Raw genomic sequence first — 25,052 nt, 5'->3', positions numbered from 1 at the left:
AGGACTGCCCCATCCCTTACTCAGACACATACATGGCCAGACCAGATAGTTCTTGGGTTGAAATGCTGCAAGACACTGTGAGGAGTCGTGCCATGTCAATTTTCAAAAAGATGTGACCCCCAGCTGTCTTTGTAAGCAATTCCTCCAGGTAGGGTAGGGGTAAGTGTCTGTGACTGCCTGCATTTTAACAGTGACCTTGAAGTTGCCACAGAGCCAAAGCTGACTGTACAGTTTCTTTACTATCAGTAAGGGCATAGCCCATTCACTTGAGGAAATAAGATGAATCTTTCCCAATCGCATTAAAGCAATCCAGCTCCTCCTTAACCTGGTCACATAATGCTACTGGTGCCAGCCACATCCAAAAAAGAGTCGACAGGTGGAAGTTATAGGGTGATGTGTGGCATGAGACAGTTTTCACAATCCAACCCCAGGACAAATAGATCTGATAACTCAGAAGACAAGGGATCGAATTCATGATAAAGCACTTCCAGATGCACTGCATCTGTGATAGAAAAACCAAAATTAGGAGAGGCATCCAACCCAAACAAATTTTCAACAGTCACATCATTAGCCATGAAGTACATAAGAGAACAGACAACTGATTTGTAAACTGTATCGGCAAAGAATAGGAATCTGCTGTTTGTTATAGCTTACTAACTGACACTTGATGTGTGCCAATGCTGGGGACCCAAGCCTGGCATGTATCTGTAAGCTAAGAAAGGACACAGTGGCGCCACTGTCAGTTTGTATGTACAATGGTTGACTTATCACCTGAACTTCAATGAAAAGTTCTGACTTTCTGGCAATGGCAGACACCATGCCAAAATGGCATGAATATCATGTCCATTGATTTCAGCAAGGCCTCCTGAGGGGCTACAGATTGGCATACAGCTAATTTGTGACCTTTCTTTTTATATTTATGCCAAGTGGCCCCACCACCTGGGGCAGACTGATCACTTATGCTGTTCAAAACAAATGGGAAATGAAGGAAATAGCAATCACTGTTCCTGCTGCCAATGATGTGTTTTTCCACACAGCCTAGTGAATGTGTTTGTACCACAGCCACCTCTCCTTCTCTAACACACTAGGTTTCATTTACTTAGAGTATGTGCTCTCAACAATGCTGACATCAGTCCAAGTCTCTAACTGCCAGCCTTCAGTACAGGAGACCTTGAACGATTGCAATATTCAAAACTTCAGTCCTCAAACTGAAGGGCACATTGACACACTTCCTTATCAGGGGCTGAACAAATTATTGTGTGGGTGAACATGGTGTCTGCATAAAATTCCTGAGACAAAGTGACATTTACAACTGAGGCTGTGGAGTTCAGCTGCCAAATCTGAGGAAGACTGTTGAGGTTGTTTGCAACTCTGGTAGAAAACAATATGCACAGTGACCACGTGTGTACACTTGCAGTGACTTGAGAACAGCAAACTCCACATATTGTCAAAAGAAAGTGACACTGGTTCCCGTTGGGGAGCTAACTGGCACATGAGGCGTATCCACGATAAGAAAAGAGCCTTACAGACCTTCTTGTCAACCTTCCACAAAAAACTGAAATGTCAGCAGAGCCACTTCTTGTAAGCAACCCCATCTTTGGCAGTAGGTGGAACATGTGGGTGAGGGTGAAACATTGGTGGATAAACAACTGCTGGCTGAGCCTATGTCAATGTAGCCAACAACGGTCCAAAAACAGCCATGTTCATCTGCTGCTGTTGCAGAAGCACCTGCAGGACAGCATCCATGGATGAACTGATTGGCAAAGAAATCACAGAATCCAAAACTGATGAAAACTCTACATTCAGTTGTTGCCACTTGTGTTCTAACTAGGAACACAAGGAAGTAAACCATCTCAGATAACCACGTTTTATTGAGTCACGGAGTGACAACAAGAATGTGAGGACACAGATAGTAATCACACAACTAAAATACATTTAACAACTGAGGGGTCAGAGGCCCAAATATGCAACTAAAAAGATACAACTCCCAGCAGGTGCCACTGTTATCACCTTGTGTGAGCACCTCAGACCATGTGGCTGCAGGATTAGGCTGCCGCTGGTGACCACCTCAGTCATTGTGGAGTACACTGTTCGAATCCTGGTGGATACTAGGATTGCTATAGTGGCCTGACTTAGATCAGTGATAGATGCAGTAATTGGCAGGTTACTACAATATGATTCTGCTTCCACAGAAAACTGCAACTCTCCAACATACACCTTTTGGTTTTCCCAGAGTTCAGTTAAATCTTGAGGCAAACTTGCTACATTCAAAAATATCTTGTGTAAAATACCATGGATTTAAAATGTTCTGTCACATAGTGACTTTCCCTCTTATAGACAATCACTGCATAAAAATTTCATGAACAGATACAGAAAAAGACTTTCAATATGAGAGAAGGAAAGTTGCTACTCACCATATAGCAGAGATGTTGAGTCATGATAGACACAATAAAAAGGTTCACAAAATCATACTCACGCAAGCGCAACTTGCACACACGTCTGCAGTCTCAGAGAGCTGAAACTACACTGCGAGCAGCAGCACCAGTGCATGATGGGAGTGGTGACTGGGTGGGGGTAAGGAAGAGGCTGGGGCGGGGAGGGGGAGGGATAGTATGGTGGGAGTGGCGGACAGTGAAGTGTTGCAATTTAGACGGAGAGTAGGAGAGAAGGTGCGGAGGGGGAGGGGGTAAGTAGCGGAAAGGAAATAAAAATAAAAATAAATTAAAAGACTGGGTGTGGTGGTGAAATGACAGCTGTGTAGTGCTGGAATGGGAACAGGGTAGGGGCTGGATGGGTGAGGACAGTGACTAACCTCTTTGTTAGTCACTGTCCTCACCCATCCAGCCCCATCCCTGTTCCCATTCCAGCACTACACAGCCTTCATTTCACTTGGTTAGTAGCAAGCAGTGGATATGTACGTTCATCACTGACAAAAAAGGCAAGGTGAGGCTGCATGTGTTTTGGAACTACCATGCTGTGGTGCTAACAGATTACAGTAATAAGGAGCAAACCATCACAGGAACACACAATGGAAGTCTCTTGATGAGCTTACGAGATGCTGTCAATTTGAGTGTCGTGGAAGCTGTCTCAGATGGTGTTTCTGCTCCAAAACACATGCCAGCTTATTCTACACAGGGCAGTCACACATGCTGCTTTTTTGTACTGTGTAATTTTGCTTCACATCTTTATTCTATTGGGTTGTCACACAATGAATTCTTCCTCTTTCCTTGATTGATGAAACTGTGGTGCAAATGGCATTCCCACAAGAACAACAAGGTGGTTTTTGAGGTGGAGTATTTCCTGAACAAGCTTTCCAAAATGCAGAATTTTACAATAATGGTTCTAGTATGTAATTCATCTCTGGGAAAAATATGACACATTAAAGGGTGAATTTGTAGCAAACAATTAACACCATCATCATCAAGTTCGCCTGGTCATAGCTTGATTTTTTGATGTGATAGAGTTGGTCAAGTGCCAGAAAGACCCAAACACTGAGATTTCCGTACAGATACATTCTGCTGTTTATAATCCATAAAACAATACGTTTCTATTTGGGTAAGTGTTAAGTTTCATTCACTTATCATGGTGTTCTTACTACTTTGGATATTATCACATGGTTTTTGGATTTTATCGTGTGTTTCTCACGGATACCCAATTTATTATAGAGCTTTTGAAAATGGCAAAATAATGAAATGCATAAGGTGTAATCCATATCCATACATATTATAAAAGTGTGTGCATATATACATGTATGTATGTATGAATGTTCCACGCTTACTCCTAAACCCTCTGGTTTGATTTCCACCAAACTTGGTACATATATCACATACTGTCTGGAAAGAAATACTGTGAGGGTGAGAACCACTTCCCTGTAAAAGGTAGGCCAAGGATATTTAACATGGTGCTGGTCTTCCTTGTTTTTCTCTACGCTTTATGTGAGTGTGTGGGAATGGACAGCATGCTGTATCTGGGGCAGACAGATTTTCCTAAGGAAACACAGCTTACAGAAGGGTAAGAGTCTATCCTCGAGTGCACTTTTGTATTCTGAGATGATCTCTCATGCGAGGCTAGTTACTGGGTGCAAAAATGTGTCGTTCACAAAAATATTTGTGATGTCACAGGGACGAAGCAGAAGCAGCAGCTTTCTGGAAGAAGATGGGCGAATGAAAAAGTCATTGGCATTTTTCTCATGGCACTCTTTTTTTTGGAGGTTTTTTTGTGTATGAAGGATCCCCATCATTGGCAAGCTATGTGTTCACATTCTGTGATTGGCAGGCATGTCCTGTTTAGCACAAAGGAATGGCAGGCTGCACATTTCAGCTAAAAATCTAGGACTTTGCTGGGGAACAAGAAAGTGTGTACATCTTGTACACATCATTAGTTTTCATTTAGAGATTGAGAATCGTGTGCCTTTGGCATGCATCTTAGCAGACGAGTGGGCTCCAGACTTCGTCTCAACAGAAGTTCAACCCTCATCCTGTACCCGCAGAATCACATCCACGATGATGGTGTTCTTCACGTCTCATACTGATTAATTATGATGGGCACAATTAGCAGCACTGGCATCATAGGAGAACTCTTGGTTTGCATTTTCTCAAGTCACTGTGATCATTAGTCTCAGGTCCAATAATGCTGCATGAGTGTCTAAATAGCTATCAGGCCAACTATATCACTACTTTTGTTTAGACAAAAGTTCTTGAGTAATTTTTAAGAAGTCAGCTGCATCTAACGGCCATAGTTTCTTGTTTGTTCCAATAACACTGAACACTAATAACTTTACTTGGTAGAATTGTCATAAGGGACATTTGTAAAGTCAATATTCTTTCATATTCAGATCATCACAGTCAGTGTTTTAATTGAATAAAGCAATGTGTTCGTCCAAAGCTTGTTTTTGTTAACATGTTCCATTCATACCACATTTATCCCTTTGTAATTCTACACTTTAGGATACATAGCTATGGTTGTAAATTATTTGTGGTATCCAGTCCACTGAGCACAAAAGTTATAGCCTGGCTCATAAAGGGATTTTCAGCTCTTGATTAACTTTTGTCTAGATTTCAGCTTTTATGCCATTATCGAGTACAATGCTAAAAGTTCTTAGACCATTAACATGTCATATCTGTTTAAGTAATCCAAAGCAGCTGCCTTGGAAATCTTGATAGTGCAGGAGACAAATACAGTAATACACAGCCAAATGGCAGTTTATTTGTTAAAAAAGTATGCGACATGTGTACATGGGGAAAGCTGCAGGTAAAAAACTCCTAGTAAATCCCTGGACTGATTTCAACCAAACTCAGTGATCATACTACTTACTCTGCAGAAAGAAATATTGTGGGGTAAGAACCAGCAACTGGATGGGGGTGATGATAATGTGGAGAGAGAAGGGGTGAGGAAGAGAGGGACAGAGAGAGAGAGAGAGAGAGAGGGGAGGGGGGAGAAGGTGCTGGACATAATTATGGAGAGAAGGAGATGGACAGACAGACAGAGGGGAAGGGGAAAATGGATAGCGAAAGGCAAGAGGAGGAGGTGGACAGAGACAGGAGAGGAGATGGACTGAGAGAGAGGGAGGAGGAGATTGACAGGAGGAGGAGGGAGGAGATAGACAGAGAGAGGAAGAGGAAGAGGAGATTGACAGAGAGAGAGGGGAGAGGAAGAGGAGATTGACAGAGGGATAGGGGGGGAAGAGGAGATTGACAGAGGGATGGGGGAAGGAAAGGATAAACAGAGAGGGGGAGGAGATGTATAGAAAGAGGAAGGACTCAGGAGTTTGGTGATGTACTTAGTGTGAAGAGGAGACTGAGGGACATGAGAAGATAGCCTTAGAAGGAGTGACGAGGGGGCAGGAGAAAATAGACTTGGAGGGCGGCAGATGGACAGAAAGGGAAGGAACAGATGGACAAAGGAAGATGAGGAGATGGACAGAGAGAGGTGGGGAGTAGCAGATGGACAGAGAGAGAGGCAGGAGGAGGTGGACAGAGAGCAGTGAGAGGAGAAGGGGGATAGATATTGATGGGATGAGGGGGCGGTCAGCCGGCCGGGGTGGCCAAGCGGTTCTAAGCGCTACAGTCTGGAACCGCGTGACCGCTACAGTCGGAGGTTCGAATCCTGCCTCAGGCATGGATGTGTGTGATGTCCTTAGGTTAGTCATATTTAAGTAGTTATAAGTTCTAGAGGACTGATGACCTCAGAAGTTACGTCCCATAGTGCTCAGAGCCATTTGAACCAAATTTTTGAGGGGGTGGTCAGAGAGAGGGGACAGAAGGATGTGGACAGAGGGAGTGATGAGGGGATGGATTAATAGAACTAGAATAAATACATACCCAGGCAGCTCACGGCAGTCGGATAGTAAAATCAATAAAAAAGCCATGGTCAGGACAAATAGTGTTATTAAAAGGATGTGAGGAGTATTTGCAACAACACTACTCACGCTCATTTGAACAGTGTGATTATATTTGTTTAGTCTTTTTATGAACCATAACAACCATCTACGCTCTACTGGAACTGAAACATCTTCTCAGGTTGGAAGAATATAAAGTGATCGATGATAGAGGCAATCTCAGCTTTTCGATTCATCCTGTCTTACAAAAACTGATTAATTTGTGTATACTTTAAGACCTACGAGCATCTGCAAAAGCTTAAAATGATCTGCTTTCTAATGTATAACAGCCATTCGCTATTCAAAGTTGTGATCATAATATTTTTCACGAAATTCTACAGAACTATTAAAATTTTGCACAGAGAAGTCAAGAAATATCGCATATTTACCAAGAATTCTGAAAAAAAAAAATGGTCTCAAGTTCGAGTCTCGGTCTGGCACACAGCTTTAATCAGTTAGAAAGATTAATATTAGTGCATACTCTCCTGGAGAGTGAAAATTTCATTCTGGACATAAGGTGAATGTCTGAAATTACTCAATGAATATTCTAGCAAAAAGATAAAATTACGTGAAGTATGCTACAGGGATAGGTCCTAGCACCCGGTGCAAATGTCTCACCATATATCCTTGGTCGCTGAGATAACATGACGGCTGCAGACGTTTCGCATTCCTGGCTTGTTGGCGCCATAGCTGAGCCAAAGCTAAATGGCTGATCGTGATAGGCGGACTTGTGCTTGGCGATGGCATCCATTGCTCAGATGGCGGTAGGATGTCGTACACCTTGTGTTGATCTGCAAACCGCTGTGTTCAAGCATAATTTTAAAGCACATCCAGTATGTGCATTCAGTTTTGGCAGACTACAACAGTATAGTGAACTACTCTTTTATAACATCTTGCTGCCTTATTTACATTGCCAGAAGTTTTTCACGTGGTATTCGTGATTAATTCACATGTCTAACTACCATAACACGGAATATCTCCTAACTATAAGGGTCGTCAGTGTGTTCAAGTAAAATAACTTTACTAGTATGTATACCTTAAACATGGATTGGCAGGTAATAATCAAAACATACATCATTTCTTATAAACGTAATACGTAGTCTTAGGAAGTTGAAAGGTCAAAAGTTGGCATATTGGGGATACCTTTGTTCATTAACATGCTTGCCGTAATTTTATGTGTAAGGAGATCGGCTTTTAGGTACTAGGTGTTTCAAAAAGAAAGAACAGATTTCAATCGTTTATTACAAACTACAAAAGATAAAAACACATTACGCATATCACTAGGTACAGGACATAAAAAGACAGAATCTTTGTTCCGCCTAGGCAGCTACTCTTCAAGAGCCTCAATTGATTTGTTGAAGCTGTCGATTCAATCACCAGATACCTGTTGATTCATGTGTGGATTAAATGGACTATCGTTTCAATGTTTCTCGAGCAACGCATGGTGCTGACTTTGAGTGTATGGTATAGAGTCTATGCAAACATAAAACTTGGAACCTTCTTCTGTTCAGTGACATGTGCACTGTATTTCTAACTTTTATGGTTTGTCGGTAAGAAACAACTGATATCTGTTCTTTCTTTTTGAATCACCTGTATTACGATACAGAGGAATGCAACCAAATTACCCAGGGGCGACACACATGCACATCCCTTATTCGTCTGCTTAAAGCTTTAGAACATTTTTAACAGCTTCACACAAGTCAAGATAGTGAAAACTCATATCAATTTTCAATAAACAGTGGAAACTACAGTATATCGGAAAGGGCAAATGAAGAAGCAAAAACTTCATTAAAAACTGTGATGGCGATGGTTGCAAATATTTATACATCTTTAAAATTTTACAAGCATAGTACGGTACTTTTAATTTACTCCAGTCACACAACAAAGAAAAGAAAAAAAGGAAAGGGGGCAGGGGAACAAATATAGCTACAAGTACTTGTGAAATTGTGGAAGAAGGCGAAGAAAATTTTGTATCTGGAGTGTTTCAGCTGCCGCTACCGCTGTTTTACATAACATGCAACGACTTCAAAAACGATCGCAGTGTTCTTGTATTCTCTTACTCACTATGCACAAACTATTACTCCTACAGAAAAAATGAGGAGGACGTTTCTGTAAGAAATGTATTGTGGTAAAATTTTGTTCTGAGACAGATTTTACCTGGAGGCCATGATTGTCGAGTTATTCAAGAAAAACGCGTTTAAGGTCACTTTCATGTTTTTCTTTAATAATTCAAAAACTATGACTCTAGTGTACAGACTTTAGCTACATTAAATCTCATACAAAAAAAGGCATATTCATTTTTCTGTAGGACTAATAGCTTGCACATAACGAGCGAGAGAATGTGGAAATCTGTCACGTGGATTTGAAAGTGTTGCGGGTTGCATAAAACCCATCAGCAGGGACAGCTGAATCACACTGTATATGTAATATTGATGAACATGTTGCCAGGGAACTGGCATATAGCTTTCACATGGCACATTTTCTTCATTTTACGCTGTCAGTATCGTAGAAAGCAAGATCGGCAGCTATAAGCAACATTGGCAGATACACTACATTTTCACCCCCTTTTCGTTTTATAAGATTTTCTCCAGGCAGTCCTTAGAATTGCTTTGCTTCGGTCAATCCTTTGTTTATGCAACTATTTTTTTTCTGTGCACTATCAATAACTATCGACTTTGAACATCTATATTCGTCGAAGCATTGGTCTTCATAGCATTTTAATACGATCATTTGTAGACGCGCTAGATGAAGCTTACAATTTATGCAAGATACATGTGTGCTTATACTTCAGCTGTTGAACTGCGTCTCCACTGTCACACGGTGGCCGTTCGCAAAGGACCCCCCATCACTACTATTGTCCCCTCCGCTACTGTGCAGTTATTTTGTGCACTTTATTACTATGCGTTGGAGTATGCTGATTTCGCACCATTATACACTCCTGGAAATTGAAATAAGAACACCGTGAATTCATTGTCCCAGGAAGGGGAAACTTTATTGACACATTCCTGGGGTCAGATACATCACATGATCACACTGACAGAACCACAGGCACATAGACACAGGCAACAGAGCATGCACAATGTCGGCACTAGTACAGTGTATATCCACCTTTCGCAGCAATGCAGGCTGCTATTCTCCCATGGAGACGATCGTAGAGATGCTGGATGTAGTCCTGTGGAACGGCTTGCCATGCCATTTCCACCTGGCGCCTCAGTTGGACCAGCGTTCGTGCTGGACGTGCAGACCGCGTGAGACGACGCTTCATCCAGTCCCAAACATGCTCAATGGGGGACAGATCCGGAGATCTTGCTGGCCAGGGTAGTTGACTTACACCTTCTAGAGAATGTTGGGTGGCACGTGATACATGCGGACCGGCATTGTCCTGTTGGAACAGCAAGTTCCCTTGCCGGTCTAGGAATGGTAGAACGATGGGTTCGATGACGGTTTGGATGTACCGTGCATTATTCAGTGTCCCCTCGACGATCACCAGAGGTGTACGGCCAGTGTAGGAGATCGCTCCCCACACCATGATGCCGGGTGTTGGCCCTGTGTACCTCGGTCATATGCAGTCCTGATTGTGGCGCACGGCGCCAAACACGCATACGACCATCATTGGCACCAAGGCAGAAGCGACTCTCATCGCTGAAGACGACACATCTCCATTCGTCCCTCCATTCACGCCTGTCGCGACACCACTGGAGGCGGGCTGCACGATGTTGGGGCGTGAGCGGAAGACGCCCTAACGGTGTGCGGGACCGTAGCCCAGCTTCATGGAGACGGTTGCGAATGGTCCTCGCCGATACCCCAGGAGCAACAGTGTCCCTAATTTGCTGGGAAGTGGCGGCGCGGCCCCCTACGGCACTGCGTAGGACCCTACGGTCTTGGCGTGCATCCGTGCGTCGCTGCCGTTCGGTCCCAGGTCGACGGGCACGTGCACCTTCCGCCGACCACTGGGAAGAACATCGATGTACTGTGGAGACCTCACGCCCCACGTCTTGAGCAATTCGGCGGTACGTCCACCCGGCCTCCCGCATGCCCACTATACGCCCTCGCTCAAAGTCCGTCAACTGCACATACGGTTCACGTCCACGCTGTCGCGGCATGCTACCAGTGTTAAAGACTGTGATGGAGCTCCGTATGCCACGGCAAACTGGCTGACACTGACGGCGGCGGTGCACAAATGCTGCGCAGCTAGCGCCATTCGACGGCCAACACCGCGGTTCCTGGTGTGTCCGCTGTGCCGCGCGTGTGATCATTGCTTGTACAGCCCTCTCGCAGTGTCCGGAGCAAGTATGATGGGTCTGGCACACCAGTGTCAATGTGTTCTTTTTTTTCCATTTCCAGCAGTGTAGTTGACAGACGGGTGTTGCAGACTTGAATCAAACAAGGAGTTACGGTTTTTGCAGACTGTGAAGAGGCACTTGGTACGATGGCATAGATATGCACACCAAGTTTGCTTAAATGTTTGGTCTGAACGATTTTCAGCGACAACAGGACAGTACGGGGCGTGAGAATTCGGCAGGCGAGCAGTGGCTTCTACGTTTGGTGATTTCGTTTATAGAGCTGAACATGAGAAAGCTACGGTTGTCGCTGATCGACTAGTCACCTTTCATGCTCTAGCTCAGCACTGAATATGGGACACAATTGAAGTGTCACACCGTACGCGGACATCGCCGCCTAAAATTTAAACATTTACATCTTCATCTACATACGAGTGTCATTCAATAATTAAAGAGACTAATTGGTCCAGAGAAAAAACAGTTACTAGGGCAAGTTTGGTAGTTTCATTGATTTAAGTTGGCATCACTGGGATGAACCCTGATCAGTTGATGTATCAACATTGTTATGCTTATAACGTCAAAAATACATTTCAAGATGGCGAGTCCACTTGAAACATCCACATTAGTTGGACAACGTCCTGTTTTCGTTTTTCACTTGCCGAAGGCCAGAAACCAGTGAATATATACTGTAGAATGTCTGAAGCTTATGGTGAAGGTTTTATGAATCGCGCAAATTTTTACAAGTGGGCAGAGGAGTTCAAAAATAGTCGCGACTCACTGACTGAATAAAACGCCATTTTGGCCGACCAGTTGCAGTTTCAACTCACTTACTTGAAAGTCGAACTGATGACATCATTCGTGACGACTGCCATGTGACTGTGGAAATGACAGTTGAAAGGTACAAGTTATTACAGGGGTACAGTTCATAACATTATCTGTGACAAGCTGAAGTACCACAAAACATGTGCAAGATGGCTCCCAAAGGAGTTTACACGGCTACACAAGGGAACAAGGTTGAGAGTGTGCACAGAGCTAAGGGAAAGTTATGAAAGAGAAGGTGAGCACTTCCGCAACAAAATTTTAACGCGTGGTGAAACTTGGGTTCACTATTATGAGACAGAATCAAAAAGACAAAGCATGGAGCGGAAGGACACCAACTTACCAGTCAAGAAAAAATTATAACCTCGCATCAGCAGTAAAAGTCATGTTGACCATGTTTTGGAATGCTAAAGGTGCAGCTTTTTGTGATTATCTCGAAGAGCAGCGTTGAATGAACATCAAATACTACTCAGATTTCCTTTTAAACAAGGTGAAGCCAGCCATGAGAGAGAGATGTTGTGGATCCCAGAGGAGAGGTGTCATTCTCCAGCAAGACAACGCAAATCCTTATATTGCTCAACAAACCTGTGAAACCATCGAAAAAATGGGCTGGGAAGTGCTGCCTCATCCCCCTTACAGTTCTGATTTAGCACCTAGTGACTTCCATTTGTTTGGTGCACTGATGGAGGCTTTACATGGGAAGAGGTTCCACGACAACGAGGACGTGAAAAAGTTTGTGGGAAATTCGTTGAAACATCAAGATAAAGAATTCTTTGCAGACAGAATAAAAAAGCTTGTAGCCCATGGAACAAGTGCATAAATGTTCAAGGGGATTATGTTGAATAGCAGAAAAAGTATTGTTTTGTAAAAATAAACGACTTTTTCTCCAGAGCAATTTGTCTCTAATTATTAAATGACCCTCGTACATATTCCACAAACCACCATGGCAGAAGTACTCTGTTCCACTGCTATCATTCCTTCTTCTGTTCAATTGGCAAATGCAGCGATGGATAAACAGGTGTCTGTATGCTTCTGTACGAGTTCTAGTATCTCTTGTCTTGGCGCTCCCAATGCAAAATGTATGTTAGTGATATAGAATCGTTTTGCACTCTGTCGTCAATGCTGGTTCGTCTAAGCTTCTTCAACAGTGTTTCGCGAAAAGAACATCTCCCCTCCAGGGATTCTCATTTGAACTCACGGAGCATTTGCGCGGCCTGCCGATGACAAATCTAGCAAAGCGTCTCTGAATTGTTACCTGCTGAGGAACACAAACACAAGCAACACTCAAGAATGGGTTGCTTCTGTATGTGGTCTCCTTTATAGCTCAGCTACAGCTTCCTAGAATTCCCCCTAATAAACCGAACTCGACTAGTCGCCTTCCATCCAACTGACCTTACATGAACTTTCCATCCTATGTCGCTTTGCAACGTTATGCCTAGATATTTTATATATGTGTCAAGCAGCACTCTACTAACACTGTATTCAAACACTACAGAATGGTTCTAACTACTCAGTTTCATTATTTCACATTTTCCAGCATTTAGAGTAAGCTGCCAGTCGCCATACCAAATGAAATTCTATCCTGGTCGTCTTGTATTCTCCCATAGTCACTGAAAGACAACGCTTTCCTGTACACTACAGCATCATCGGCAAGCAGTCGCATTTGCTGCTCATCCTACCATCAGATAGTTTATATATGCAGAGAACAAGAGCGGTTCTATTACATTTCTCTGGGACACTCCTGATGATACCCTTGTCTCTAATGAAAGCTCGCCGTCCAGGACAACGTACTGGCTTCTATTACTTAACAATTCTTCGAGCCGCTCGCATATCTGAGAACCTATTTCCGCATGTTCACACCTTCGTTAACAATCTGTATTATGACACTGGGTCAAACGCCTTTCAAAAATGTGGAAATATAGAATTCACCTGTTGCCCTTCATCTACGGTTCGCAGGATACAGTATGAGAAAAGGGCAGACTAAGTTTCGCAACTGCGATGCTTTATAAAACCGTGATGCTTTGTGGACTAACACTCCTCTCCCTCAAGGAAATTTATTATATTCGAGTATGCTCAATCATTCTCTAGCAAACCGATTTTAAAGATATTAGTCTGTAATTTTGCAGGTCAGTTCTTGTACTTTTCTTGTATATGTGAGTCACTTGCGCCTTTTCTTTTTTCCCGCTGGGTGACTGATCGACAATAAGCCAAAGCCAAGTATGCAGCCAATGCCGGAGAGTTATCTCTGTAAAACCAAATTGGCATTTCATCTGGACCTGGCGACTTGTTTTTTCTTCACCTGTTTCAGCTACTTTTCAAAGCTTGTGATGCCTTTTTCTACGTTCTCCATACGGGAGTTAATGTGGTGGTCAAAGGATGATACGTCTGTGCGATCCTCCTGCGTGAATGATTTTCAAGCAGGGGATTTAAAACCTCAGCTCTCCTTTTCCTGTGACACCAGAATAGTTTACGAGTGACTGAAAAGAAGCCTTCGATCCGCTTTGTGATTTTACATAGGGCCCGAATTTTCTACAACTCTCAGTAAGATCTTTTGCGAAAGTATGTGGATGGGAGTTGTATGCATCGCGCAGCGATCTTTTTATAGGAGCACTAATTTCCATTATCTTCTGCAAGTAGACCTTTCTGCATTCGTTTTAGAATCAAGAAAACAACAATATCTGTTGCCTCTGCATTTTCCGATTTTATTGTTATTTTTGGGCTTTTCTATCCTTAATCCAATTACTCAACACACAGTCCTCCAGCATCCACAGTCAGTTTAAACTTTAACCATAATTTCTCTACGCCCATCACGTAGGAACTAAATGACGTAAATTCACTGTCTACATCAAATGCTAACAGTTGCCTATTTGCTCATTCAAACATAAATTTATGGACTCTGTAACCGTCGTGGCTATCATGAAATCGTGATCACTCATCCCTGTCTATACCCCGACAGTGACCCCATTACGATGGACATGGTACCGGGTCTTATTACCAACAAATTTCGCCTGAATTTCACAATGTGCGTGAATTCTTACCCATGATATTCACTACACATAACAGCCCACTGTCCATCAGTAGGCTCCTACAGCTAATCAGAGAGCACCGCAGTGACCATAAACTATCCTTTACCAATAAGTACGAATCGACCAACAAAATCTAAACTTCTAGGCCAATTTTTGTCCCTCTCAGATGTCAGTCAGCAATTAGCACCAATTTCATACTCGCTCAGTTCGCTGGCGCGAAAGCTTCAAACAGAATCCTTCAGGAGGATTTTTAAGAATCTTTATATTCCCTGATCTGTGGCAATACTGAGACAGGCTCAGATAACCATCAAAAGAAAATATTAACTAGAGGCCTCATAATCAAAAGGTAACAAATGCGCTGTATTTCAGCAATGGACCTTAGCTCCCACAGAATGGCCGGCCGCTGTGGCCGAGCGGTTCTAGCAGCTTCAGTCTGGAACTGCGCGACCGCTACGGTCGCAGGTTCGAATCCTGCCTCGGGCATGGATGTGTGTGATGTCCTTAGGTTAGTTAGGTTTAAGTAGTTCTAAGTTCTAGGGGACTGAAGGCCTCAGGTGTTAAGACCCATAGTGCTCAGAGCCATTTGAACCAAGTGACCATGGACTACCCTTTACCAACGAGTATGAATCGACTAACAATAACATCCAAGCTTCTAGGCTAATTTTTGTCCCTCTCAGATGCCAGTCAGCAATTAGCACCAATTTCACACCCGCTCAGTTCGCTGGCGCACGGAAGCTTCAAACAGGATCCTTCAGGAGGAAATTTAAGAATCTGTATATTCCCTGAATTGTGGCAACACTTAAGACAGGCTCGGATAACCATCCTAAGAAAATATTAACTAGAGGCCTCATAATCAAAAGGTACCAAACGCGCTATATTTCAGTAATGGACCTTAGCTGCCACAGAATGTCAAATCTGTTGCTGCAGACGAGTAGGTTCCACATCGTGAACAATGGCTGAGCAAAGTAGCATTCGTCGCAAACTGAAATTTGGTACAAACTCAGAACTTTACTAATTTTATAGGAATAATATTATGTTTATTGTAAGGACAGGGATATTAGGAAAGGTTGAGCCGCTCTACCGGTCAGTAATGTAAAGCAACGTATACAGGTAGTAGTATATTTGGGATGATCAGGCGGTAACAGAATAAAAGCTCCAGGTCAATACATAGTCTCCCAATCGGTCACCAAAAACTGCTATTTATGTACAAGAATACATTCATACAGCAACTGGTAGCATCATATATGTTTTGCGGAAATTTTAATGTGTGTAATAGATTTTATGTAACTGATTAAAAGTATTTGGACATCTATTAGTGGACACTAATTTGGGGTGTTTCTACCCTTCGCCTTTATGACAGCTTGAACTCTGCTGGGGACACTTTCATTGAGGTGTCTGAATTTCTGTGGACGAATGGAAGCACATTTCTCCTCAGGAGCAGAAGCCAGAGAAGGATGTGATGTTGGATGCTGAAGTCTGGAGTAAAGACGACATTTTAACCCATCCCAAAGGTGTTCCGTTAGGTTAGGTCAGGACTCTGGACATTCCAGTCATTTTCAGATATGTTATTGTCCATAAACTGCCTCACATAGGCTGCGTTATGATAGGATGCATCGTCATATGCTCGTACAATCGTCATCATCTCTGAACTGTTCCTCTATTGTATGCAGCGCACAAAGCTGTAAAATGTGTTCATATCTTTCCGCATTTTGCGTTTTCTTAAGTGCGATCGGGGGATCACATCCTAACCGCGAGGAACACCCTCATACTAATACCATCTCCTCCGTACTTCACTACTGGTTCTACACATGATAGCAGGTAAAGTTCTCAAGGCTTTCTTGTGGTCAGTTCGGCATTAGGGGTGCCTAGAAGCTTTTGATCAGATAGTCTATGGTGAAAGGTTTTGGGAGTAGATATTAGAATGAGTTAATTCATTGTTTGGTTTTAAATTATGCATCTACAAAATTACACTTATCATCAGAGAAAATATTCTATAGGATTCGATACTCTACTCTGAGAAAACACTTCCATACTCAGTGGAGGCGCGTCCTTGTGTGTTCAGTGAACCTCCAGAAAATAGTTGATTGTGCAAATTATAAATGTATCTACACTCCTGGAAATGGAAAAAAGAACACATTGACACCGGTGTGTCAGACCCACCATACTTGCTCCGGACACTGCGAGAGGGCTGTACAAGCAATTATCACACGCACGGCACAGCGGACACACCAGGAACCGCGGTGTTGGCCGTCGAATGGCGCTAGCTGCGCAGCATTTGTGCACCGTCGCCGTCAGTGTCAGCCAGTTTGCCGTGGCATACGGAGCTCCATCGCAGTCTTTAACACTGGTAGCATGCCGCGACAGCGTGGACGTGAACCGTATGTGCAGTTGACGGGCTTTGAGCGAGGGCGTATAGTGGGCATGCGGGAGGCCGGGTGGACGTACCGCCGAATTGCTCAACACGTGGGGCGTGAGGTCTCCACAGTACATCGATGTTGTCGCCAGTGGTCGGCGGAAGGTGCACGTGCCCGTCGACCTGGGACCGGACCGCAGCGACGCACGGATGCACGCCAAGACCGTAGGATCCTACGCAGTGCCGTAGGGGACCGCACCGCCACTTCCCAGCAAATTAGGGACACTGTTGCTCCTGGGGTATCGGCGAGGACCATTCGCAACCGTCTCCATGAAGCTGGGCTACGGTCCCGCACACCGTTAGGGCGTCTTCCGCTCACGCCCCAACATCGTGCAGCCCGCCTCCAGTGGTGTCGCGACAGGCGTGAATGGAGGGACGAATGGAGACGTGTCGTCTTCAGCGATGAGAGTCGCTTCTGCCTTGGTGCCAATGATGGTCGTATGCGTGTTTGGCGTCGTGCAGGTGAGCGCCACAATCAGGACTGCATACGACCGAGGCACACAGGGCCAACACCCGGCATCATGGTGTGGGGAGCGATCTCCTACACTGGCCGTACACCTCTGGTGATCGTCGAGGGGACACTGAATAATGCACGGTACATCCAAATCGTCATCGAACCCATCGTTCTACCATTCCTAGACCGGCAAGGGAACTTGCTGTTCCAACAGGACAATGCACGTCCGCATGAATCCCGTGCCACCCAACGTGCTCTAGAAGGTGTATGTCAACTACCCTGGCCAGCAAGATCTCCGGATCTGTCCCCCATTGAGCATGTTTGGGACTGGATGAAGCGTCATCTCACGCGGTCTGCACGTCCAGCACGAACGCTGGTCCAACTGAGGCGCCAGGTGGAAATGGCATGGCAAGCCGTTCCACAGGACTACATCCAGCATCTCTACGATCGTCTCCATGGGAGAATTACAGCCTGCATTGCTGCGAAAGGTGGATATACACTGTACTAGTGCCGACATTGTGCATGCTCTGTTGCCTGTGTCTACGTGCCTGTGGTTCTGTCAGTGTGATCATGTGATGTATCTGACCCCAGGAATGTGTCAATAAAGTTTCCCCTTCCTGGGACAATGAATTCACGGTGTTCTTATTTCAGTTTCCAGGAGTGTATTTAATCAATCGTTCTTCGGCTATCTGTAGTATTAGATGATTGTTGTCCGCATTTCCCAAGTATTCTTGTCGCATGAAAAACTTTTAAGTCGCATTCGTGCCATTGAATTGCCTACGCACAGTCGAGGTTCAGTTTCTCTTCTGAACCTCTGTGAGTAAGCTTATGGGTGTCCCTTTGTCAAGGAGGGGCAAGAGGAAACGTAGCTTTGGATTTAAATATATATAAAAGATATACTTGGATTCGTGGGTGCATTTCTACAAATAAACTATTTTGTTTTCCCTGTTTGTTAAGGGTAAAGATACTAGCTAAGCACGCATTGGCGTGTCAGACCCAAGTCATCTAACACAGGCGGTTAAGAAACACGAGGAATCTATTGCACATAAGAATGCTTGTTAAGATTTATCAGCCCTCGGAGAAACAGAAATTAGGGGACAGCTTAACTCAGCTTTGAGGCAGAATATAGAAAACACAATGCCAATATGAGGAAAAATCGCTGTGCTCTTTCCAAAGTAACTGAGTGTATTAAATGCAATGAGTTTGAACTTGCCGTAAGTGGCTATGATGAAAAAGCAGAAACTAACAATCTTGGAATATTCAGACGGCTGAAAAATTCACTTCAGCTTTATATACGGTTGTACAAGTGCAACATGAACAATGCTACAGTCTTTAAGAGTACATTCAGGGATATAAAATAGTTTACTAGGACGTTATGTTACGTGTGTGTCACTAGAAATTTAATGCTGAAATAGCTAAGGCAGATTTTACGTTTGTGATAGAAAATGAAACTTCTGATGTATCTTTTAAATATCAGTTGGTTGTAGTATTTCCTTATCTGTTATCTACTGGAGAACCTGTTGAAATATTTTGGGCATTTTTATATCCATCTGGTAACGATGCTACCTCCTTAGCAGCTTCCATTAAAAATGTTCTCGCCGACGTTGTCCGAGAACGGAAGAGAAAAATAACATCTCAAAGCTATGATGGTGCTGGCGTCATGCGCGACCAACATGCTGGGGTCCAAACAATTGTAAGAGAAGTTGTATCACTTCGGTCTTATGTGCCTTGTTATACACACTAACTGAGCGTAAGTCTTGTCCGAGCTAGAAGTAAAAATACACAAGTAAAACTGTTTTGCAATACTAATGCAGAGGTATCACTGGTCTTCTCGCATTCACCTCAAAGAGGGGCAGTAGTAGATGCAATTGTGAAACGAAGTGTCCCTCATGGATCAGGCACAAGATGAAACTTTAACTCGAGAACAGGCCTTACACTTTATGAGAATAAAGCGGCCGTTCCACAATGTCTTCTACACACTGAAGACACCAGCAACTAGGCGACAACTGTGAGTAAAGCATTTGGTTTTAGTCTGAAACTGCAATAGCCAAACTTTTCCTTTCGGCTAGAGGTATTTTATAGAATAATGCCCCACTTGGATATATTGTACAGCCAATTACAGCTGTCTCAGTAAAGCAAGCAATAGCATCATTCGAAAATGAATTTTGAAAAATAGGTTGATACTATCATAATCGAGAAAGAACCAAGTGTAGCAAAAAGAAGATGCGAGAACATGAATACAACAAGGAACGTAAAACCAAAGAAAGCGTGTGACATAATAATTCAGCAGGGCAAACAGAGAAGAATTCTCCAGCCACTTATCAGCGTCAAATTTTCTTGGCCCCCTCTTGACTGAAAAATAAATTTCCTGAAGAAATTTTTTTCGCTATTATGCAATCCTTTCCATTTTTAAATAAAGCAAAATTAAAAACAGTACTACAAATCATCTATTGTCGAAATGATTTTCAAGAACTGAAAGTGCAATAGCTCTTCTGAACTTTTTAACTGAAAATAACCTGAAAGAACCTTTTGCGCACGTTATGAAATTGTTGGAGTTAGTAGCTCCTATCGCAGTGACAACGTGTGAAGCAGGGAGATATTTCTCCACTTTGTCGAGGACCAGAACGTTTCTTAGAAGTACCATGGATGAAGATAGGCTGTCTGCTCTTGCCAAGCTATCTGCTGAAAAACAATTGATCCACAGGTTTTCAGATTTCAACGAGAGCGTCATGGATACACACTCCACAAAAAGGAAAGGAAGATGTACTTCCTCTATAAATATACCTCTAAGAAGATTCAATCCCATGAAAGATATCAGGCTCATTTTAAGGTAATTTTAGAGCAACAGAAATATTTTAAATAATTTACAAAATTAAATTATTTGGGAAGGTAAATTGCATAATGCAGTAAAAGCAGTGAACCACCTAATTCATTTTAGGCACCAGCTACCATTGCTCAATGGGACGCGATCGCTTCGTTATTATCATGATAGGACTTTCGCTTCTGTGAAATTTCCCTTTCACAAAAGAGGGGGACGCTGATTATTCGTGTTTGTAACATTCTGTAAGTCACAGGCGTCCTCTGGGTGGTGCTAAGGAACAGACACTTCAAGGCAAATATCTGCAGCCAAGAAGCAGAGGCAGCCAGATAATTTCAAAGATCTTCTGGTTAAAATGAATTTGTCACAAGACATGGACTCGCACGGTTCTTCTCAGGAAACTCCACGTATACACTCTGTACCTGTTATCGAGATCTGTTAAATCAATACTGAAGGCATAAGTAAATCAAAACGTAAAGTCTTAAAGAAGAGTTTATCAAAATATAATATTGATGCTATTGCTGTTCAAGAAGCTTACACTGGAAATGACGATCAAATGAATCAGAGAGGAAAAATTCATGGCTTTGCCTTACTAGGAGAGAACTTATAGAGTGACAACATACGTACGACGATCAGGCAAGAATGCATATCTATGGTCCGTATCTGATTTCAGTGACATCCACGAAACTACAATAAAAACTGGAGAACTAACAGTAATTAACATGTACAAACGTCCCTTCACAGGGCGTCTCCGATTGACAACACCTCGCCTTATATCTCAGATATTAAACGTCGCCATAATCAAAGGAAGAATAAGGAAACTGACGATAGTGGTGAAACTGTTGTAAACTGGGCAGAAGACAGTAGCTTATATTTGGTGTCTGATGCAAAGATGAAAGGATAAAGGAACGTTTATACCAGCAGCTTGGAGATAGGAGTATAACCACGATCTATGCTTTCGTTTCGTATTTGTTACTAACCAGTCTTGACTAAAACAAGGACAAGAATCCCACGCGTATCGTCCTTTCCACGACCTACATGGAACTGTGTAAAAGCAAAGTGGGATGTATCTGCTAAAAATCTGCACAAATGCCTTCATTAACTTCTCCCAAAAACTACGAGAGACTTGTTGGAGCTATGATCAGTGCAGCAAAGAAGGCAATCCTTATGGGCTATCAGAAGCAATATAATCAAGGTTGGAATGAAATTAATGAGAAGATGATGAATTTCTAATAAGCGGTGGCCGGAAATAGCGGATAACCTACTTCATAACTTCGATACAGCCAGAAATGCGAGTTGGATAGAGACTGTTGAGTCACTCAGTCTCCAAACATCAAATAGAGAAGCACTGTCATTATCAAGTTGAGTGGAAACTTAATTAAAGTAAGGGACAACACTCATATATCAGCTAATAGGACTGCGTAACGTTTCCTGTCCACATCTAGAGCACCAAGGTATAAAAATTCATACAAGATTCATCCGACGCAGATTTACATTGCTCAAAAAGAACACTAATGGACATTCTGAGTTCTCAAGAACTTTCCTGTATCTGAAATTTCTGCTGTTCTTAAAAATCTAAATCCCGGAAAAGCAACGGGAAAGGATGGAATCCATCCAGAATTTTTTCTTCGTAAGGGGGTACTATGCAAAAAGATGGACGGCGGATATCTTCTCTGACATTATGACATCTAGTTCATTCCCAAAAAAAAATGAAGCAATCAAAAATCATAGCAGTACTCACGCCCAGCAAAACATCAGGCCAGCCTAAGAACTATCGCCTGATCGCACTACTGAGACTATTTATACGTTCCTTGAAAGAATTCTAAACAATCGGATTAGTCCAGTAATCTTTCAGAACATTCCTGTTAACCAAGCGGAGTTCCGACCAGAACGGAGATGCACTGTTCAAGTCTTATCTTTAACGACATTTATTGAAGCAGGATACCAAACGAAGCAAGAATACAGCCGTTGCTTTCGTTGATCTAAGTGCAGCATATGATACAGTTTGGAGGCACTGACTCATTTATAAATTATTACAGCTTCTTCCATCTAGGCAGACAAGGAAATTAATTGACAACACGTTAGTTAGAATGACATTTACAGTAACTACAGGAAAAGACGCTAACTGTCCAAAAGTACTGAATAATTCCTTACCACAGGGATCCGTCCTTGCTCTTTTCTTGATTTATATGTTTATCTGACATTTCTCCAACACAGTTGAAACAACTGAAGAAGTCCTATCTTCTGATCTGGACATGTTAACCCAATATTTCCGTAAGTAAAGTTTACAACCAAATTCAAATAAAACAGAAGTTGCATATTTTCATCTGCCGAGTAGATTCCCATACAGTGCCCTTGATGTCTTATTTTGAGGGAGACAAACTTCATCGTAACAAGCATCGAAAATAACTTGGGTTCACGTCAGGAAGGGCACTTTCTTTTAAGGAGCACTTGACACGAACATCTGCTACGCTCAAAAAGCAAAAACAGCATACTCCATAAAGTCTGTGGCACTCGTTACGGATCGTCAGCAGACAGTATTAGAGTGTCAGCACTCGGGGTGGTATACTCAACAGCAAAGTACTGCACGCCTTCCCTAGCTTAATAGTCCACACGTAAAAATGATAGACGTACAACTTAAAGAAGCCACGCACATTGTTAGTGGGTCAATACGATCTACTTCCACATACCGGTTACCTATCTTGAACCACTGCTTATAACACCGACCTTCCAATACTGAACAATGTATTTCCTGTGGAGCGAGGAATGTTAAGATCAAGACCTCCCATTCTCAATACATGCAGGGCTCTCATGGGTAACGAAATCAATACCCCCGATGAATGGAAACTCTGCTGGCAACAAAATTGGCTTCCACAATTCCTGAACCAGGCGTGCATCCAGAAGAAACACCCTGAATTTGGCCAACCTCGGGCAATTTGGTCTACCCTGAATCGCATCCGAACGGACCATGGAAAATGTGGAGACACTAATAGTGGGGGAAATCATCATCATCATTTTGTGACCGTGGTGTGGAACGACTGACAATTGCTCATGTCGTATCAACATGTCCCGCACGTGGCTACAGGCGTCCTTTCGGAGATTTTCTGACTGCAAGGAATGGTGTGATAGAATACACAAAATACCTTGATATCCATGTATAGCTATCGTTATTTGTGTTATTTTACATTGGAGAACTTTGTTTAAATGTTGACATGTAGTAGTTTTGTAATGCCATACGATAAATGAATAAATTTCACGAAAGTCAGCTACGGATCTCAATGCAGCCAATAAATGGAGTGTTAAGAAAACGGTTTTTGCACATGTATAACAGAATGACAGATTCCGAGCTAAATTTTACACTGAGTGGGCAGCCTTCGAAAGAAAACTATATTTTTAAATCGCATAACTGAATCGGGTTCAGCACACACAGAAAACTCTCACAAGGACCAGACAGGATCTAAAGCCGTAGTAAAACCACGACTGTTTTGTAATGATCATGAAGAGAAATATGAAGTTCCGGTTGCATAAAAAAGCACAGCAAGAGGGGAAATTATACAACTTTTACTAGAAAGCAACTGCCATTTTAATCATGTTTCGTCTACAGATAACTCGCTGAAGAAAAACACCATGTCTTCCAGGGCATTCCATAACTGGATCGAAGAAATTGCTGACATAATGTCCTTGACGGCAGTTCCACATAAAATGAGTATCTACAGGGCACGAACCATCAGAGACGTATCTATCTACAGCCTTTCTCGTGAATTTATTAACAAGCGTCTCAATAAAATATGAAGATGCCATCTGACACGGCACCGGCTTGCTAGTATGTTATTTAATGCTGAGGGTATTTTGGTTGAGGTTTCCAACGCTGCCTGGACAGAGGGAAGCGAGCCAGAAGACTGCGATACAAATAACTGTACTAGTTTCCAAATAAAATTTAAAAAAATATTCCAGTCAGGTGACAATGACACTTTTGCCTTGCATGGCTAAAACTTTTTTAATGTACAGTACGTTAACATGACTCCTAGAACGCTGCATCTAACGCAGCCAAATACTACGTGTACATCTACGTTATTGTTCTGAAATTCACAATTAATTGCCTGTCAGAGGGTTCGTCGAACCACCTTCAAACTATTTCTCCACCGTTCCATTCTCGCACAGAGCGCGGTAAAAACGAACACTTACCTCTTTCCGTGAGAGCAGATTTCTCTTATTTTATTATGACTATCATTTCTCCCTATGTAGGTGTTCACCAACAAAATATTTCCACACTCCGTGGAGAAAGTTTGTGATGACATTTCATCAGAACTCCCAGCAACAAAGAAAAACGCTTTTGTTCTAATGATTGCCATCCCAATTCGTGTATCATATCAGTTGCGCTCTCCCGTATTTCGCGATGATTCAAACTGAGATGCCATTCTTGGAACCTTTTCGATGTCCTCCATCAATTCTACCTGGTGTGGATTCCACACCGCACACTAATATTCCAGAAAGAGGCAGACAAGCCTAATATAAGCAGCCTCTTGTAAGATCAAAGTCCAAATGCATAACTGGAAATTTGACAATACTGTCTACAGACACTGACTGAACGACTTAACAAACGGATACCAAACTGTTTTATTTTTAGTTATATCGGTGGCTTATGACAGTGTCATAATACTACTTTTAAAGATTCAAAGATCTTAAAATTCCAAATGTCTTACAATGTACAAGTTGAGCAATAAGTCGTCGTAACCGCCCTACCTCCCTCTCACCCCATGAACCATGGACCTTGCCGGAGAAGTCTACTAGAGTGCCTCAACGATACAGATAGCTGTGCTAGGGGTATATGCTACGGCAACTGAGTGGTATCTGATGAGAGGTCAG

General features: G+C 42.8%; 1 protein-coding gene across 2 annotated transcripts in view; it reads right to left on the bottom strand.

Annotated features, from left to right (window-relative positions):
* Window positions 1-25,052, bottom strand: part of LOC126334677 (uncharacterized) — a 108,081-nt gene that overhangs the window by 68,124 nt on the left and 14,905 nt on the right. The window contains exon 2 of one of the 2 annotated variants that reach the window (XM_049997149.1): window positions 6,995-7,177. The exons of the other annotated variant lie outside the window; for it this stretch is intronic. Coding sequence (XP_049853106.1) covers window positions 6,995-7,177 — 183 coding nt within the window. The remainder of the gene's footprint in view (window positions 1-6,994; window positions 7,178-25,052) is intronic. 2 annotated transcript variants of the gene reach the window in all.

This window comes from Schistocerca gregaria, chromosome 2 (assembly GCF_023897955.1).
Source record: "Schistocerca gregaria isolate iqSchGreg1 chromosome 2, iqSchGreg1.2, whole genome shotgun sequence".
Lineage (NCBI taxonomy): Eukaryota > Metazoa > Arthropoda > Insecta > Orthoptera > Acrididae > Schistocerca > Schistocerca gregaria.
This window is presented reverse-complemented; position numbering and strand designations above follow the sequence as displayed.